General features: G+C 44.7%; 3 protein-coding genes across 3 annotated transcripts in view; 1 reads left to right on the top strand and 2 right to left on the bottom strand.

Moving 5' to 3' along the window:
• The window catches only part of optc (opticin), a 34,503-nt gene continuing 14,394 nt past the window's right edge, over positions 1–20,109 (top strand). Inside the window, exons 1-5 of the mRNA XM_030374646.1 lie at positions 1–229; positions 1,864–2,064; positions 2,463–2,631; positions 2,720–2,878; positions 6,105–6,307. Coding sequence (XP_030230506.1) covers positions 47–229; positions 1,864–2,064; positions 2,463–2,631; positions 2,720–2,878; positions 6,105–6,307 — 915 coding nt within the window. The 5' untranslated portion in view covers positions 1–46. The remainder of the gene's footprint in view (positions 230–1,863; positions 2,065–2,462; positions 2,632–2,719; positions 2,879–6,104; positions 6,308–20,109) is intronic.
• Positions 12,158–14,439, bottom strand: LOC115557062 (SCAN domain-containing protein 3-like). The gene has a single exon (XM_030374642.1). It carries the CDS (start codon positions 14,047–14,049, stop codon positions 12,601–12,603), a length of 1,449 nt encoding a protein of 482 aa, XP_030230502.1. The 5' UTR covers positions 14,050–14,439; the 3' UTR covers positions 12,158–12,600.
• LOC115557065 (uncharacterized) lies at positions 15,166–19,014 on the bottom strand. Its single transcript, XM_030374647.1, has 4 exons — positions 18,049–19,014; positions 16,976–17,627; positions 16,148–16,842; positions 15,166–15,877 (listed from the first exon to the last, which is right to left on the bottom strand). The coding sequence occupies exons 2-3, from the start codon at positions 17,423–17,425 to the stop codon at positions 16,150–16,152; spliced, it is 1,143 nt and encodes a 380-aa protein (XP_030230507.1). The 5' UTR covers positions 17,426–17,627; positions 18,049–19,014; the 3' UTR covers positions 15,166–15,877; positions 16,148–16,149.

The raw sequence follows: 20,109 nt of genomic DNA, 5'->3' as shown, positions 1-20,109 counted from the left end.
GAACAGCTAAGCACACAGTCGGAGCCTAACTTTCCTCCCTCCCACAATGACCAGGGAGCCTCACTGTCCTCCCTCCCATAATGACCTGACTTTACCGCCCAGACACCTATCAGTGTGGCCAAGAAAGCAACTGGTACATTCCTCCCCTGGGAAACCGCCTGACAGCTCCCCACACCGAGGAACCAAGGACCCTCAAGGACGAAGAGTAAGACGCAGAAGAACCAAGTCTGTAAGTACCGCGTCCCGGGGCTTGGTTTTAATCTGGATGGGGGGGTTGGTTGCTGATTCACCTTGAATCACTTCTATAACTGCGTAATTAGATTCTGTGCAGGTTATTGCTTTGCAGTACAAGAGTTGACAGATGGACCGTTCTCCACAAAGAGGTGGTTTAAGGCGGTTCATCATCAAGGCGGCTTTTGAAACAATGTGTTTCTTTGTGATGGTGTGCCTGGGTGGCCCAGGACCTGAACAGACCCGGGCCTTGTGTGGACCCAGTCCGTGAGCGGACCCGGTACCTGGACGGACCGAGTCCCTGGGTGGACCCCGCCCCTTGATGTTTGTGTGTGTGTGTGTGTGTGTGTGTGTGTGTGTGTGTGTGTGTGTGTGTGTGTGTGTGTGTGTGTGTGTGTGTGTGTGTGTGTGTGTGTGTGTGTGTGTGTGTGTGTGTGTGTGTGTGTGTGCCTGTGTGTGTGTGTGCTCCCAGTCTTTAGAAACGTCATTGTTGACTCTAACATACAGCTGTTTATGGGCCACTAAAGTAGACAAAGGAAGGAATTGCTAAAAAAGTAGACCAATGTGCTTAGGTGTTACATTCTAGGTGTTACGTTTGTTTATTCCTAAATTCCTTTACTATGACACAAAGGTCAAACAATTTTTAAAAGCTCTCTTACAATGATATGCCAGGATACATTCCACCATATACTGTATGTTTAATCAAACAAAAGGGGTCGAGATTAAGAAGACAAAGTGAATAAGTAATAAAAGTTGATCAAACATTTTTTCGGAATTGAAGTAGTACTTGTCGACCTGTAATAGTATATGAGCAAAATCTCTCAATGAAATTGAAATTTTCAATAGTAGTTGACAATGAAGCAAGTAGAGGCATAGAGCCGGCCACACAACGGCGCCGAAGCGCAGTGGTGTGGTGCGCATTTCACACGCGTCGATTGCCGCCCCTAGCACCAATAGGAAGCGGCGCGCTGCCGCACTGTTGTGATATGTTTTGAAAGAAGCAGATCAACAAACTAAATCGGTAAAGGCTACCATAACGTCATACCAGTTGTTTTATGACTACAGATATGGCCCTGATGCCCATGATAATCTGTTTGTGTTTACAATGATAGTCATATTAATTCTTTTTCGCAAACACCGGTTGGGTATAACTGCAATAAAATACTTTTAGCAGGGGAAGTTATCTCCTACATTCACCATTCATAAAACCCCCCCTGCGCGCTCGCGCTCTGCCCTGTCTCTGTTGAAGCGCGAAGCTGCCTCTGCATCTCTGCATGTTAGTTGGCGGGTCAAGCCCCCCCCCCTCTCGCGCTGTGATTGGCCACCCACACAGATTGAAGTTAAAAGTTAAAACAACTGGTTACAACGATAAAAAAAAACACAACACAAACACTTAAAGAGTCCCAGGCTACATGCTACAATAACATCCAACATTACAATATGAAAAGCAAACTATGGGTGTACGTGTACCAAACACCCATGGAAGAAGATCGGTGCGCAATTCATTCATACCCTTCCTTATCGTGCTATACACCTAATAGTTTGGCGTATACTTCGATGTGGGGGCACGGAAATCATTTTGTGAGTTCACTGAAAACTTAAGACGACTCTCATTCCATGTTCTGCTGACAGGTACCTTCAACGCATGACGTAATGATGGCTCTGAACCCCCTGGTGGTCCCTCTGACGGCGCTCCTTTTCCTCCTGGCCCCCCGACCGAGTGTTGGGGACGTAGAAGGGGACGACTATGACCTGAACAATGCGCCGGACTGGGACAACCTAGACCCCAATGGCTTTGGAGAGAGTTACGACTATGATGACCTGGACCAAGAGGTAAGAGTGTCCACCGCCGTTTAGCCGAGGGAAGACAGGTCAATAACATGCTTGAAGCAGTTATTTGTGTGTATTACATTTCTGTTTAATAGAAAATCATATTAAAAAATAAACAAATATATACAGTATAATCAGTGGATTGGTACCCTTGATTATTCCACTTTAACATTAACCTTGACTGGGAAACACTTGCATTCTGTCACGTATTATTATATCATTAAATGTGAAGTACTATCAGAATATTTGTATTATAAGTGTTTACTCTCTGAAAAGTGCACCTTGACTTTTGGATGAACTGGGAGAGTGAGTTATAGAGTACACATAATTACTTTAAATAGAGCTGTTCTACTGTACTTTGACGTCCAAATCTTTCTTGTGGCTGTCCGGGTGGAGAGAAGATAGAGGTTGGTACACTGGCTCCTCCAGGACAGGAAGACCCTCCACAAGCTCAAGGGCCCTCTGAGCCCTCTGAGGGGGACGGGACCCCAGCTGTTCCGTCCCTGGCCTCTGCTCCGGTCCCACTGGACTTCAAGGAACCCGGCCTCTTCGGGCCCGAAACCGGCCTGGGTGAGTCTGGACACATAACACACAGTGATGCACTTCATTAGGTTTGTGTCTCCACTTCAGTTTAACCCATACTGTGCTCCGTCTGAAGGCATGCCCACCTGCCTGCTGTGTGTGTGTTTGAGTGGAAGTGTGTACTGCGACGACTCAGACCTGAAGACAATCCCACCCCTCCCGAAGGACACCACCCACTTCTACGGTCGCTTCAACAAGATCCAGCACGTCAGGAACACAGATTTTATCAACCTGAGTAAGACAGAGAACATTCAGACTTAGTATTGTTAATGCCGTCATTGTGGTCGCTGTTGTCATTATTTGTGTTTATTTATAGTTTTATCGTATAAATCAACATGTTCTGTTATATATTCTAATAATAATAATAATAATAACAAATGAAATTTATATGGCGCTTAATATGGTACTCTATAAGACGCTTTACATATTGCCCTATCAAAATTATGTATGACAGACTAGGAAAAAAAGAAAAACAGAGGTTATACATGAAGAATAAGCAGGGAGTTAGGTGGGGGAGGCTAGAGTAAAAGGTATGTTTTGAGGGCAGATTTGAAAGAAGAGAGGGTTGGAGAGACTTTGATGTGGGAGGGGAGTGAATTCCAAAGGGTGGGGGCAGCAACTGAGAAGGCCCGATCACCCCAAGTCCGGCACTCAGTCCGTGGAACTTGTAGCAGGTTGGCAGAGATGGACCCTAGGAATCGGGAGGGGGCGTGGTGATGGAGGAGGTCGGCAAGGTAGGGGGGGGGCTAGGCTGTTGAGGGCCTTGTAGGTGATGAGTAAGATTTTGAAGTTGATTCTGTGTTTAATTGGAAGCCAATGGAGTTCACGGAGGACAGGTGTGATGTGTTCTCTGGAGCGGGTACCAGTGAGGAGGCGTGCAGCTGAGTTCTGGACATATTGAAGTAGAGAAGACCATTGCAGTAGTCAAGCCTGGATGAAATGAAAGCGTGAATGAGTGTCGCAGCAGCGGTAGTTGACAGGTTGGGGCGGAGGCAGGTGGTGTTTCGGAGGTAGAAAAAGGCAGTTTTGGTAATATGGTTAACAGGATAACTCCAAGGTTACGGATTTTGGTGGAGGGGGTGATGGTGGAGCCGTCAATATTAAGGGTGAAGTTCTGAGTGGAGTGAGTGAGGGTGTCAGGTTGAGTTGAGTTTGAGAAAGCTGTTTTGCATCCAGGTCTTGATGTCAGTCAAACAGTTGGAGAGGGTTGGAGGGTGGAAGGACTGATGGTTTTGGAGGGGAGGTAAAGCTGTGCGTCATCGGCGTAACAGTGGAACCGGAGTCCATGGTGACGAAGGATCTGACCAAGAGGAAGCATGTACAGAATGAAGAGGAGTGGACCAAGCACAGAACTCTGGGGGACACCGTGGATGAGAGGAGTAGTGGCTGATTGACAGTTGTTGATGGCGATGAATTGATGTCTGTCGGAGAGATAGGATCCGAGCCAGGAGAGGGCGGTGCCAGTGATGCCAAGGGTGGATTGGAGAGGAGAATGGAGTGATTGATCTGGTCAAAGGAAGCACTGAGATCAAGGAGGATGAGGATATTGAGGGAGCCAGTGTCAGAGGATAGCAGAAGGTCATTGGTCACTTTGAGGAGGGCAGTTTCTGTACTGTGTTTGGAGCGGAAACTGGATCGGAAGAGGAGGTCGTTGGTGTCAAGGTAGGTGATGAGTTGTTTGGCAACAACACGTTCCAGGATTTTAGACAGAAAAGGCAGATTGGAGATGGGGCGGTAGTTGTTAGGGGAATCAGGATCCAGGCCGGGATTCTTTAGTACGGGGGTGACTGATGCAAGCTTTAGGGAGGAGAGGACATGGCCGGAGGATAGAGAGGAGTTTACAGTGTTAGTGATGAGGGTGGAGAGAGTGGGGAGACAGGCCATTATAAGTGTGGTGGGGAGCGGGTCCAGGTTGCAGGTTGTTGATTTCATGGTTGAGACTATGGAGGAAAGATCAGAGGAGGTGATGGTAGCAAATGTGGAGAAGGATTGACCGGTGGTTAGGGGGGGATCCGGTTTGGGACGTAGGGCGGGGTCGATGGTCAACTGGCTGTGGATTGTGCTGATTTTATCATTGAAGAAGGATAGGAAGTTATTGCATTTTCAACTGAGAAGGAGTGAGAGATGGTGTCCAATGGCTTGAGGATTGTGTTAATGGTGTTGAAGAGGGTCCTTGGATTGCTGCTGCCAGACTGGATGATTCCTGAGTAGTAGGAGGAGCGGGCTGAGTTCAGGGTGTCGTTGTATAGCTGGAAGTGTTGTTTGTAAATTTGGACGGTAAGACCTGTTTTGTGGGCAAGCCGTTCCAGTTGGCGTCGTTTGGATTTGAGATGGCGGAGTTCGTCAGTGTACCATGGGGCAGAGTGGGAGAATGAGACCAATTTAGACTGAACAGGTGCCAACTGGTCAAGGCAGGATCAGGATGAGTTATAGCAGTTAACCAGGTAGTCGGGGGAGTTGTTGTGGGTGAGTTTAGCGATGGACTTAGAAAGACATGTGGAAAGAGAGGATGGGTTGATGGATTTGAGGTTGCGGAAAGTGATGGTGCGTTTTTGCTTCTCATTGGGGGAGGGAGTGTGAGTGTGAGTTTGAAAAGTAATGGCCAGATGGTCGGAGATGTGGAGATTGTTACTGGCCAGGTGACTGATTGTGATGCCAGTGGAACAGACCAGATCCAGGGTGTGGCCTTTGTTATGAGTTGGAAAATTGATGTGTTGGGTGATGTTGAAGAATGAGAGGATTTCCAGTAGTTCGATTGCGGGTTTGCAGACAGAGGAGTCCACATGAATGTTGAAATCGCCCAGGAGGAGAACGGATGGAGATATAGCACAGAGCTGGGTAAGGAATGCAGATAGATCAGAGGGAAAGGCAGGGTCGGGCTTAGGGGGACGGTAAATTAATAAAGTAATTAGTAGTAAGTAATTCTAAAGTACTCCTGTAAAAACAGACATTTGGGTGAGCCTCAGAGCTCCCACGTTTTACCGGTCAACAACTTCATGGAGGGATGATTTATTTCCTTTGAAGGGATCCACTGATCTGTCTGTCCCTGAGCAGCAAAGGAATTTCCAGACATGAGTCCAGGTTGACGACGGATTGCAGGAGGTAGAGCGGGTTGGCTGCTAACCTGAAGGTTGTTGGTTCAATCCCCGGCTCCTCCTAGCTGAGTGTCGAGGTGTCCCTGAGCAAGGCACCTAACCCTAACTGCTCCCGACGAGCTGGCTGTCGCCTTGCATGGCTGACTCCGCCGTCGGTGTATGAATGTGTGTATGAATGGGTGATTGTGTGGCAATATTGTGAAGCGCCTTGTGACCCTGGTCTGTGAAAGGCGCTGTACAAATAAAGCTTACTTACTTACTTACTCCACAGACCACATGCCTCTCTCTCTCTCTGTAGGGGAAAAAAATAGTTAAAACATGAAATATGCATATAAAAATATGTGCAATATTGTCTCCATTTGATAGACAAGCTGAAAGGAATCGACCTTACAGGGAACCGGATCTCGGACATGGGGGAGGACGTGTTCCGGAGTTCACCACAGTTAGAACAGATCGTTCTGTCTGACAACCTCCTACAGGCCCTGCCATGGCTTCCCGCCACCATGCGGCACATCGACGTCCGCAACAACAAACTGACTTCTGCTGGCATGCATCCGGAAGGATTCAAGGTAATCCCAGGCATTGAGGTGCATGTACAATTCTGTACATGCACCTCTTTTTTTTTTCTAGGTTCATTGGGGTCCTGGCTCGGGTAAAAAGATGAAGAGGAAATTAGCAACAGCTACCAATCCCATTCTCAATAATTTGGTTTATTTGGTCAATAAATTTGGTTTGATTGGCAGAAATGATAGGCCTGCCATCAGGGGCGGACTGGGACAAAAAATCGGCCCGGGCATTTTGAACCAGACCGGCCCACTAAATTCGATAACACACCTTTTCAGTCTTTTTGGTCTCTCGAATGTCTACACCAACCAGGCTTTTAGCTAGCAGGGCGTCTGCCCTATAGTCTACTAAAAAATAAGAAGAAATGGGACGCCCTACTTTTAGGCAGGACGGCCTAAAGACGCCCTATTTTTCTCCCGTTTTACCTGTTAACTTCGCTGAATGTGATCAAAATTCACCGTTTCAGTCGCTTCAGTGTTTAGCGAAGTCTAGAATCATACATATGCCCTGCCAATTAGAAAATAGCATTGCTGTATTCCCGCTACAACAATGTTACATCATGATTCCAACGAAACATTGATTCACGGGCTCGCAGAAGCTACAGAAGACAGCTGTCTCACCGCACGTCACTGAACCTACTACTTTATGAGTTCAACAAGAGTTTGTGTGTTAAGGTGGTGGTCTTAATTAATCTAAATTCAATACAATACAATATACATCATACACTTTAAAGTTGTGTAGAAAGTTGTTTCTTTTTGTTAAAGTTGTTACTTGAATTTTGTACCTTGTTACTTAGTTTCAGTTACTCACTGTTATTATGTATTAAATTACTAAACATATAAATAAATCAGTGTAATTGCAATATTACCTAAAAACGATCAAGTGCTGTACAAAAAATCCTAGCTAAAAGCCTGACTCCAACTGTGCAACTATTTTCCACATACCTCTTAAGCCATGCAATGAGTTAATAGCAATCAGTGAGAGTGGACGCATTATACACTTCCAAAAGGTGTTATTTATTAACAAAAAAAGTCACATCACAGTAATGGGTAGAGTTCATCCGACTGGGTGTGTACCTGCGTTTAATAGAAGAGAAAGACAAAAAATAGAAGACAAACACAAAGAATAGAAAAGAGAATAAATGATGGATCAGATGTTACTCTACTGTATCAAGAGTAGTACCTACTAAATTGTGAACTGAATTCATTTTTTGTGGTGGAGGTGGTGTGGTTCCCGCCGCATCTTGCAGCACTTCGCACGCCAGTGCTACCACTGTTTTCACGTCTTCATAAATGAACATCATAACATCATCATACAGTACACCATGGCACATAAATGACACCACCCTATCCTGGGCGGTGGGCTGTCGGACTAACTGTCCGTCCACACCAGAAGCGAATTGAGCGACCAAATCGCCGGAAGTCATTCACTTACTATGGGCAAGAGCGACCAAAGCGACCAAAGCGACCAACGCTACCAGCGGCCAAAGTTGAGCGACCAGAGCGTCAAAAAGAAGTTGAAAACTTTTTAACTTTATGCAAATGACTATTATTCGCTTCAGCGGCCAAACACTGACAGCCAATCGGAATGTAGACGCTCTTCGCTTGCGTGGATCCCAGGGAACATCGGCAGACACTTTGGTTCCTACCTACCTTTATTCACTCACTGACCAAAATGTCGGCCGAAGTATTAATCGCGGCTGTAACTGGGCACCCGGTGTTGTACGAACCCACCCCTTTTCAGTTCAGAGATCGAAACGCCGTAGTGGTTTGGATATCAAGTGATGATAAGCGGGAGTATTTATAGGCTACATCTAGAACGTTCGTATTTAAGCGGGAATCATTTTAATTTGCTCTCCATGCAACCAATCTAACCAACCAATCGCGTGTAGCATGCTTTAAACAAAACCAAAAAAGTTTTTGAAATCGTCACATAAACAAACTAATCGACAAGACGAGGGATAAATGACAAGGGATATATCTAGTCTAGATAGATAGAAAGCCTAGTCAAGTCTTTATTAATACCAAACGACACAAATCGTCGGGAATCCATTTAGGTGGTTCGGCCCACACAGGACAGTAGCCTACAAGACCACACAGAACAAGTCTGACTGGACATACACACAATACATCACATTAAAACTAGACACGCGTTGATAGATAGATAGACAGAAAAGCCTAGATAGATCGATATGTTCCATTATTTGCCTTGCGGAGCCAACCAGTCCTGTGCGCGTATTCAAATTAGCCATGTGCGCGAATGTCTATTTGTTTTGAATGCGACGAATGAGTGCAGATCATGATTTGCAGATCCAGATCAGTGAAACATATTTTAGCTACTACAGCACGCAGGGTTTTTTGTTCTCGGTTGTAATTAGCCAACATTTTAGGATTTTTTTTGTATTGGGGGGAATCACTGTCCTACTTGTTGTCGAAGCACTTTATCGAACAAGCAAAACCGTCTCGGCAATATGGCCAAGGTGTATGGGAGAGTTCACTATTTGATATGGCTGTCTGTAGGGCCTACTAAACGCATACGGCTCCTTTAAATGCGTCTGCATAATTGAATTGTACGTCATGAGTGACTTGAGCGACCAAAGCGAACAGAAAAATTCGCAGCGAAACTTTGTGAGCGGCTTTGGTCGCTCCTGGTGTGGACGTACAGTAATGACTTTCTTGTTGTCGGAGTATAGGGCTATCATAATTCGGTATCTGGACCGCGCACCAATGGGCTAACGGGCTAGCCCACCACTCAAACACGCAACATTAGAGTGTAGGCTAACGGCTGGCTGTTTCAGAGTAGAGTAGGCTGAGGGCTAGCAACAGCTACAGACTTGTCTTGTATTTACAATGCAAACGAACTTGGCCATAGAACATAGGTCCTAAGTCAAACATATTTTAGAGACGTTTTAATTCATGATCAGTAAGCTTACCGTAGGTCGTTGTATTGTATCGCCACCAGCATCACTGGGCCTCATGGGTTGAGCGCATGCGTAGAACTGGGTGCCGCGTTGCGTGTATGTATGCAAATCCAAATTCTCTACCTCAATCCGCACAGTTGAGAACACTTCGGCTGTGTAAGAACCAATTTAGAGGTGTTTATTAATAAGGTGGAGATCTTTTCTTACTTTGGACTTCCGAAGTGTGTAAAACACATATTAGAAGACACTTAAAAAAAAATCGAAAAATAGTCACCATGAGTGTGAAGACCGATTGCGAGTAGCAGTATAAAAGTCAGTCAGTCAGTCAGTGCAATTAAGATAGGTATACCTCTTGGAGAAAATTACGCTTGTGCCGCTGTGTTAATCATTTCGGCTGATGCGATGATGGGCCGGTACATGATAGTGATGGGCCGGTGGGATTATATTTTCGGCCATCGGCCCACCGGGGATGTCCCCGGTATTCCCGATGGCCAGTCCGCCCCTGCCTGCCATATGGATCATCTAGGATGCGCCTGCGCGAGATGTGAGAGGCAGCGTGAACGCCATGCTCCGCAAAAAGTTTGAAAGTGGCTAAAATAGGAATGAACTGAAAATACAGTGAAGTACAGTTCTAAGTTAGTAAATTAAAAGTTCTAGCTAACAAAATAAATGTTTGTCCGGGAGAAATGAATTTGGGAACCGAAGGTGGACGCCGACAGAACAAACAAACAACGCGGTCGAAAACAGCCAGTGAAAACCTACCTGAAGGTAATGCCTTTAGTATATGGTTGGAATTGACAAGCAAAAACTGTCGAAGCTGATAAGCTCGATTATGAAAGAAGAAATTCCAGTAGCACTGAACACGCTTCAGCCACAATTGAACTCTCTCAAAGCACAAATGGAAGAATGTGGTCGGAAATTAGATGGTGTTGAGAAGGGACTGAATGATATGGAAGAGCATGTTGCTGCACTGGAGGAGGACAAGAAGAAATACGATGTGGATTCAAAACAACTCCATGAAGAAAACATTGAACTCTGTGATAAATTAGAAAGGCTAGAGGCGCATAGTAGGAAATTTAATTTAAGAGTTCATGGCCTGCTGATAGCCGCTGAAAAGGGGGATCCTACAGCCTACATGAACAACTTTATGAAGGAGCTGTTTAAAGGAAAGATCAAGACTGATCCTGTGGTTGAAATTGCCCACTCTGTAGGCCCCGGGAATAAGACAATGATTATGAGAATGCAATGTTACATGGCGAAGGGGGAGATATTGATGCTGTCTAAAAAGATATACTAAGATATAGGGAGATGAAGCTTCAATTCTTCCCTGACCTAAAGTCGGATATAGCCAAGCGGAGGGCAACGGTTGGCGAGATTCGGGAGAAGCTCAGGACTGCGAGCGTAAAGCATGGAATTATTCACCCGGCCACCCTGATCATTACGCTGGGAAACGAGACGAGGAGATTCACGGATCACCAGAAGGCGGAGGCTTACTGGCATAGGCGTCGATTACGCCGGGGACGCGTCCCCACCAGATTTCGTCAAGAATCATTTTGTACCCACCACTTTAAAATAAAAATAAATAAATAAAATCGAGTTGAATTATTATGGATTATTACACGGGTCTTCTCAATGCCGTGGAACGCTCCGTTCACTTGCATGGGCTCTTCACAACTTCGCGTTGAATGCTAGATATAAACTGACCGCTGTCAAGGAAAACAAAGGACGTTTTTGCATATAATGACGTCTTTGGTATCCCTCCTCAAGTAGTCCGGTAACTTTTCAACCCCAGCGTCTTCGGTTGCTAAGCGATGTCAACGTCTTTGGCGGACTATTTCTCTCCTGATCAACACTACGAATGCTGGTAGCAAATAGATTGTAACAAGCCTCACCATGTGAAGTAATTTTTTCGTTTTGGCACGTAGCCGTATAATAAGCGGGATAATGTATAGAACGTCGCCGGTCGAATTTAAGCCCCTTCAGTGGGAAGCAAAATTTTACCCTCGCTGCGCGTCGGTGTCCTGTTCGCCCTGTTGGGGGTTATTTTCCCGATAATCACCGGCATTCTATACATTATCCCTTACTTATACAACGGGGGACCTAAATCCAGCGATCTGATTGGTTCCCAACTGTTGTATAATGAGCGTATACATAACTGCTATGACGCCCGATCATTTTGTGAAAGTTTGCATATCACTCCGCGCCTGGAAGTAGAAACAGTTACAAAGTTAAACATATGTTGGATGATGGAGAGGGTGTAAATGTTGTTACTCCGTGAGTGAGCAAGGCGATGGAGAGACTAACGAAAGCTTAGGCACACGGCGAGTGAACTGCTCCATAGGATAAATTGCCGGCGAACCGCTCTATCGGAGCCTTCTCTCGGAGGGACGCTAAAGTGTGTTGCATAGCGACCGTCGATGCATAGCGGCAGCCAGGAGGGACTACTTTGTGGTAGTCTTTAATAAAAATGGCTATTTTGACTTTCTTGGTTTCTTTTTAAATGTAGTGTGTGTATGACTTTCGTTTCGCCATAACAGTAACCGTTGTATAAAAGCAATAGATCACTTCAGTCAGTGGCATGTGCTCATTATACCACTGTGAAGGGGGTCGCCAGCCCTCCGCTGCGCGTCGGGGCCGGACAACGCCCCTTAACAGTGGTATAATGAGCACATACCACAGCCTGGCGTGATCTATTGCTTAATTATTACACGGCTCTTCTCAATGCTGTAGACTACATTCGTATTCGGTTGCTAAGCGACGTCAACGGCTTCGGCGAATTATTTCTCTGCTGATCAACGCTACGAATGATAACAAATACATTGGTAAAAGACACACTGTGTGAAGTTATTTTTTCGATTTGGCAAGTAGCCATTACTAATAATACCAATACTCTTTGGCTGGGATGATGAAGCATCAGACAATCAAGTCATTTTAGCCTGAATACATAAGTAAGAAGCACCAGAGCAGGTTGCTAGTACCATGGACAGTATCAGAACGATAACCTGTTGAACTAAATGGACAGGGGTTCTTAACCTTTTTGACCTTGAGGCCCAATTTTTAAAGTACAAAGTGGCCCGGGGCCCACTAAATACTAACACTGTATAGGTTTAACTGACCTCACTCTCGGTTTAATTTGTATTCAATAATAAACCAAATCAACTTACTGTTTAACAAGCAAAAACCTTGTAAAATAAAATGAAATGATAAAATGGGATCATCACAAAGACTTTTATTAAACATGTGTATGTAACACATACTGTATCATGACAATGAACAGGCTGATAATTCCTGGACCAAATCAGGCTGTGACAAGAACATTTTCAAGAATCGAGTCAGGATTTTTAATAATAATTTTAAAAAAAGACCAATATTAGGATTTTACTTTAAATTAATAAAAAAAAAAGAAAAAAGACAAAAAAAGGGGGGTGATATTGTCACTGATATTGACATGATATTGACATGAGGGGAGTTTTCCAAAATGTCAGACAAAAGTGGAAACATGTCCATCCTCTTTTCCTGGGCCCTCTTGGTCCACAAAGCAAGTTTCCTCTTGAAAGCTTCAACTTTGTCTGCAACAAAAAATATGTTGCTGTTTCTTCCTTGAAGTGAGGTGTTCAGTTGGTTCAGTAGTGAAAAAATGTCACAGAGGTAGGCAAGTTTTGCTGTGAACATTGTGTCAGCATAGTAATGTGCAAGATGAGATTTTTTCTCAGTGAGAAAAGAGAAGACCTCATTCCTCAGTTCAAACAAACGATTGAGGACCAGTCCTCTTGAGAGCCATCTCACTTCACTGTGATATAGCAGCTGGACATTATCTGCTTCTATGTCCTCACAAAGCTTAGCAAAACATCTGGAGTTCACTGCATTGTTTTTAATAAAGTTTATGGTTTTCACACTTACATCCATCACCTGGTGGAGATCTGGTGACATCTTTTTTGCTGCAAGTCTTTCGCGGTGGAGAAAACAGTGTGTCCATTTAGCTTCTGGTGCACGATCAAGTATCTGTCTAATGACACCATGATGCCTGCCAGTCATTGATGCTGCACCGTCGCTGCACACCCCGACGCAGTTCTGCCAGTCCAGGCCGTTCTCAGTGAAGTAGTTATCCATGCAGCGGAAACATTCCTGAGCCGTAGTGCGTGTTGGTAGCTCTCCACAAAACAGTATGTCTTCGTGCAAACTACTGTCCCAGCGATAGCGAACAAAAACTAGCAGCAGTGCAGCATTCGTGACATCCGTGGACTCGTCTAGTTGCAAAGAAAAAAAAGGGCTACTTTTTATTCTTTCTATAAGTTGATGCTGTATGTCTGAGGCCATGTCTGCGATACGGTGACTCACAGTGTCGTTTGAAAGTGGGATGGTCAGCAGCTTTTTCGCAGCGGCCTCTCCGATCATCTCACGGCACATATCAACAGCGGCAGGCAGAACCAACTCCTCCGCTATGGTGAATGCCTTCTTAGTCTGTGCAACACGTCTGGCTACGAGGTAGCTCGCTTTCAATGCACATTTAGAGTTGCTCGTCAGTGACACGACAGACCTTTTCTGCATCTGCAGTCCACTCTCCTTCCTCTTAAAATAATCCACCGGCTTTCCCACGAGCATCGGGTGCTTGGTCTCTAGATGCCGCTGTAGTTTTGAGGGCTTGAGGGCTTCGTTGGACAGCATTAGCCCACAATCCACACACTGGGCTTTTGGCACTGCCTCTGTTCCTCCATTTACGAAACCATATTTAATGAAGTCGACATTGTATTTCCGCAAAAACTTTGTCTTTTGGGTGGAGGGGTCAGGATGTTTGTCGTCATGTTTTCTTTTAAAAAACGTATCCATATTTGCCGCAGCGAGCGAAGAATACTCTTCTTCTCTGTGTATTTGCGCTTCCTAAACAACTGCGTGATGCATTACCGCCACCGCGTGGTCGAAAACGGCATTGTAAGTTACTGAGCGTCTCATGCAGAACATATCTCTGTCTTCACTTGATAAACTACAAAGTCCCGCGGCCCTTGGGGGCCACAGGTGCAAAACTGAAAGTTTTTCGCGGCCCTCTAGGGGGCGCTGGCGGCCCAAGTTTGGGCCGCGGCCCTATGGTTAAGAATCACTGGGCTACACCACGGGATGCATCTGCAGACCACTGCCACATAAATAAAGGTAAGACGCGATATTTATTGCTTAAGATTTGCTGATGCTGTGGCGAGGTCTTTTGTGTTTTTTGCACTCAAGTGGTCGGCTGTTTTAACTTGCAATTGATAGTCGGTGGAGTCAGTCTCTTGTTGACACAAAGTGACTTTTGGTCATTCTTGCTTTGCTTGAATTCTGGAATAATTGTGGGGGGGAGTTCATGAGTTTTGGTCAGAATGCCTGATGTAGGCTAGTTTTGATGGAATGCGTGTTGTGAATTGAGAACAGCCAGCTCCTGATGTGATGGTGCCATGCCGTAATTCCGACGCCTCATTGTTGGTCCGAAATATTTCCCATTAGATCGACATGCCACTATGCCGACGGTTCAATGTTCCGAAAACGGAACCCATTGGTCCGAAGGTCCGTTCGTCCGACTTTTCAAAAAGGAGGCGCATTAGGCCGACGGTTCAATATGCCGAATAGGCCAAGGCGCAATTCCACATGTGTTATTATGAAACCAAAAATAAAAGACGATGTAGGCTGTTCCAGCAGTGCACTTCACCAAGCCAGACTGTTGCTGTAGGCTTGAACTTAGGTGAATTTATGAAGCGCACGTTATATAAGGAATAATACTTTTCCCGCAAAGAAGTCAAACGGTGAGTGAAAAACAAATAAAAATGTTATCTTTAGTAGCTATGTGTGAGCCTATATGTGTTGTTTACTGTGTTTGCAGTGGGCTTTTAGCCTAAATAATTTCGCTGTTATTGATTTAGTCAAACTTATACCTCATACCGTGTACTTAGTCGCGTGTGTGTGTGTGTGTGTGTGTGTGTGTGTGTGTGTGTGTGTGTGTGTGTGTGTGTGTGTGTGTGTGTGTGTGTGTGTGTGTGTGTGTGTGTTGAGAATTAGACCTCCGCTCTCTGTCCATGGGGCTGAAACTAGGGTGACCACCTGCTAATAAACCCAAGGGGGGACAAGGGGTATGTTTCAGGGGGACAATGGGGGACACTACCTGGCGCGGCGGTGCCCCCACCTCAAGGGCAGACTAGTGGTTTACCAATTTCTAGCACATACCACCTTACATGGTATATTAATAATGCCCTATGCTATTCCCCTAAACATGTGTAATTACTGATGACTCATGAATAGGCCAACCAATGTGTATTTTTTTCTAAACAAAGATTCATAATACTTTGAACATTCAATGAATTGACACACAGATGCACTTGTACTCACGATTTACTTTAGCTGTTTAATATTAATTTAGTTTTCATTACAATTTATTCACTTTAAATAAATGATAATGTAAAATTCTAGGATTAACAGGAATTGTAGTTGCTCAACACCACAGGAACAGTAAAAAAAAAGAAAAAAGTCTTAACTCACGACTCCAGAGGTTCACGGAACGAGAAGGGGGAGGAAGGATGGTGAACTTGCATGTTAGTAAAGGCAGGCGCAGGAAAAAAAAACTGTTCAGTGTTCTGGGGACATCTTTAGGACTTTGGGAACACCTTTAGGACTCAAACCTCTTCACCAGCATCTGAATCAAATAAGGAAGAAAGATAAGAGACAGAATTAAAGCAACATTCATTTTTATGATAAGCTTCCAAATGGTTTTCCAGTATAGACAGAGGAGTGCAAACCCATCACCATCACAAGGTGACAACAATAAAAAATGGTGCCAAGATACAATCCTATGCAAAACAATGACATATTTTGACCTAAAAGGCTACTGTTTCCTTAAAGTGACACATTTGCACATCAAACTTCATCTTAGACAAATGGGGTCATACATAACTAGGTTTCTTACCTTCAGGTTTCTTCTTGAACTTGTATTTCTTGTTGGAGCATGCAGCATTGAGGAGAACCTTCTCTTTCACTACATAAGTGTAGAAGTCCTTGCAACTGAATGTGAAGTGGGTCTGTCATCAGTGAAAAGACCCTCTCCATTGAAGCATTGGTGATTGGTACACTCAAGAGGAAAGAAGCTAATGCTGTCATGTTTGGTGTGTGTGTGTGCTTGAGTAAGGTGGCCCACTTCTCCACGACTGGAGCTCCAGACTGCACGATGGCCTGTTGGTGTGGCAGAACGACACAATACTCATCATATAGCGCATCCATGTCCAACTTCTTGCTTAGCTGCAGGACCTCTACAGCTTCACAGAGATGGGAGAAGTTGAATGGGCTCTTCTTTAGTGCCAGGCTAGCCAATTTCTTCTGGTAGTTGGAGTCAGAGAAGTCATAGCGCTGCTCCAGGTAGGTGAGAGAGGACTGGTAGAAGTTGCACATGTCCTCTCTGAGCACAGCTGCCTGTCTGTCTGGAAACTGCTGGAGGAGTACATCCGTCTGGGCCCCAAAGAAACCATCACTCTGTCGTAGCTGTAGCTTGGTTTTTAGGGTGAACATCATATTGTAGAGCTCACAGACAGTCCCATCTTCTCGCTCCAGCACCAGCACAGTGTCGTGGAAAATCTTCAGCGCATTGCTGAGGAAGGACAGGTAAACCTAAAAGACGTAAAGAGAGTCAATGATCCTGTGTGCTGGCACTGTTTGCATTATCATCATTTCTCTAATCCCTGTTTCATGTAATAATACTGTAATAATACTAAAAAAGTTGAGTGCAATTAAAATGAATTACCTGTAGATCAAGGGGGTTGCCTTCGCCATTCTGGTCATCCTTGAACAGCCGCCATAGTGACTTTGGGCACCCGTCCTCTCCCAATGAGAGAAAGTAGGTCTTGATAGGAGCCCAGCTGTCGTGAAGCCTCTTCACTGCAGGCCACAAGCTCAGCCATCTTGTGGGTACATTTCTAAGGAGGGACTGGTACTCTATCTCCACAAAGGTGTGAATTGACTTAAGTTCCTCAGTGCGTTTGGCAGATGAGGAGAAGTGGCTAAAGGTCTTGTTAACGACATTTTCAATATCAATATTTAGCCGATCTCCTGCGTGTTTTGCATTGTTGTGAACGATGTGGGCCACACAGTTTGCCTTCAAAATGTAATTGTTGTTCTCTTTCAGTTTCTGGAAGACAGAGTTGTATCTCCCGTAATTTACACTAGCATTGTCAGCGGAATACGCAGATATCATGTCTAGTCCCAGTCCGTTTTCCTCCAGCTTGGTGACTATCTGGTTGTGGATCGCGGCAGATGTTTCATCACTGTCATCTAGAAATCAAGGACCTTCGTCTGTACTCCCAAGTCTGGCGTCCAGTAACGCACTGATAGTGGGAAGAGCTTGGTGGTCCCATGATTGGAGGCGTCTGAAGCAACTGAGAAGAATGGCGTGTGGGCTGCGGAGACACACACAGATGGGGTGAACTTAAAAGAGATTCTCTAAAAACAGATTATTATAAAAAAAAAATATAAGATACTGCTTTACTGTTTTGATCATTATTGATTTTATATAAATATTATCTATAGAAATATTTATACCTTTTCAAAAATTATAGTTGTTTTGTTTGTTTATTTTGGGAGATAACGAATAGTGAAATGTTGCTCACAATCACGTAAGGATACACAGAGCCTGGTTTCACGAAGGCACGGATGAGCAGCATTATGTTAGCTAACGAATGCAATTTCAGTGAACTGAAGGAAAAGTTGACTTTTAACATACCAGCAGAAGAAGATGATTAGCTAACATTAGCTAGCTAACGTTACACAAATAGCTAACACACAACAATGTTGCATCCATGAACATAACTTTAACTTTACCTTTGGTTGTTGCCTCTCGTTGCTCATTCAGTGGTCTTCTGAGGACTTTTAAGCAATCTTCGACAGAGGCAGGGGCAAGTACATCCGTGACAATGGCTTCTGCCTTCGTCCGACCACAAGCCATCCTCTTGGCAATGTCCGAGTCTGGATAAATCGTTGTGGCTAGCTTTGCGCCACAATCTCCTGCTCGATATGATGTAGCGTGTTGGACAGTGTGATACACACTCGTCACCTCTGCAGCAGTCACTTTGTCAGCTAGAAAGTCGTTTTTAGGTCGGAGGAAAGCATCCATAGATTTGGATGTCTCTTTCTGTTGGACACGTTTCTTGTGAGTCTCTGTGAGTCTGTGTCGTTTGACATCGTATTCCCCTCCATGTCCGATTGAGAAGGACGTTTTGCAAAGGTCACAAAAAGCCCTCTCGGTATCCCCCTCAACACCTTTCAGCCACAAATATTCATTCCCCCAGTCTTTCTTGTACCCACACCTTCTCACCTTTTTAATTGGAATTGGCAGTGCCTCAGACTCAGTCTCTTCCGCCATTTTTCAAATTGGAAAGCGCGCATCTAAAAGTTTGTTAATGTGTGTGTCTGGTATGCGCGTGCGCTGTCATGACAACAACGAAAAAGTTGACAACAACCTAGTCATCAGTTCAAGTGAGAGGTGGGTGTGGCAACAGTAGCGTGCTGAACTGTCAAGTAATGTTCGTTTGGCTGCCTGGGGCTTCAGGATATAGAGAGCGACCAACTTTTTTTGAGCAAGCATTGATTTCGCGTGACACGGTCTCAATTTGCGGGACGCATGCATGGGCTTCAAAACGCTGTGCGCTCACGCACTACGCGTGACGGGTTGTCACCCTAGCTGAAACACTGTGTCGAAATGAAGTGAAGCGTTGTCACTTTGCTCTCCAATATTCATCGTGAACGTGATATGTAGGCCTAGGTTGTATTTTGGAGAGAGTGAGAGAGAGCAAGAAAGCGAGAGAGAGCAAGAGCGCGAGCGAGGTATAAAACTCTTTATATGTAGGCCTATTCGGCATATTGAACCGTCGGCCTTATGCGCCTCCTTTTTGAAAATTCGGACAAACGGACCTTCGGAACAATGGGTTCCGTTTTCGTAACATTGAACCGTCGGCATAGTGGCATGTCGATCTAATGATAATATTTCGGACCATTGAGACGTCGGAACAATGAGGTGTCGGAATTACGGGCAGGCCGATGTGATACAGCGTTCAGCTGTGCAAGAAATATTTTTTTCTTTTTCAATCTTGACGACTTCTGTAGTGCTGTGTGTAGCCACACCTTTGGCCCTACTGAACTTAAACGCGCAGTTAAATTCCTTTTCTAGCTCCTCTTGTTTATGTTGTTAGCTTAGCCATATCATGTCACGTTGTCAACATTGGATACATGGAGCAGAACATAGTGGTCATATGTCCAATGTTTTTTGAAAACGTTTTCTTCATAAAACATGCCAGACAGATTTTGTATACATTTTATTCCTTAGTATTTAGCTAAAATGGTTATGCCGTCTTTCAGAACCTTTCATTACCGGCACTAAAGAGAGAAAAAAGTGTCCTCATGTACCCAGCACTTCTAAAATTCACTTCTGAATGCGTCTCCGTCCCCAGCACATTTCAAACCAAACTGACGCCCATGCTTACTGGGACGCTGTGTTGAAACCTCCGAAACCCAACTGAACTGCACTATAGGTTAGTTTCATCCAGAGCCATAAATGAACTCGGACTTTGACTGTTTGACTGTTTTGCATACTGCACTTACTGAGATATTGTGTTGATGTATGTGTGTGAGTGCTGCGTGTGTGAGTGGATGCGTGTAGGGGTGGGAGGGGGTGGGGGTGGATGGTTGGGTGGGGAGTGTTTACGTTGTGTGTTAGAGGTTTTGTTCAGAGCTCTAATTATGGTGAGACAAAGTCAAGTTGGTTAAAACTGTTACTGGTGTACACCACTAATGTATAGTCCCATTTTACCACGGAAGGGATTGGGGTTGGGTCCCTTGAATATTTGTACTATACTTAATAAAATTGTTGATGTTTCTGAAATCCTC

This window comes from Gadus morhua, chromosome 13, assembly GCF_902167405.1.
Source record: "Gadus morhua chromosome 13, gadMor3.0, whole genome shotgun sequence".
NCBI lineage: Eukaryota > Metazoa > Chordata > Actinopteri > Gadiformes > Gadidae > Gadus > Gadus morhua.
This window is presented reverse-complemented; position numbering and strand designations above follow the sequence as displayed.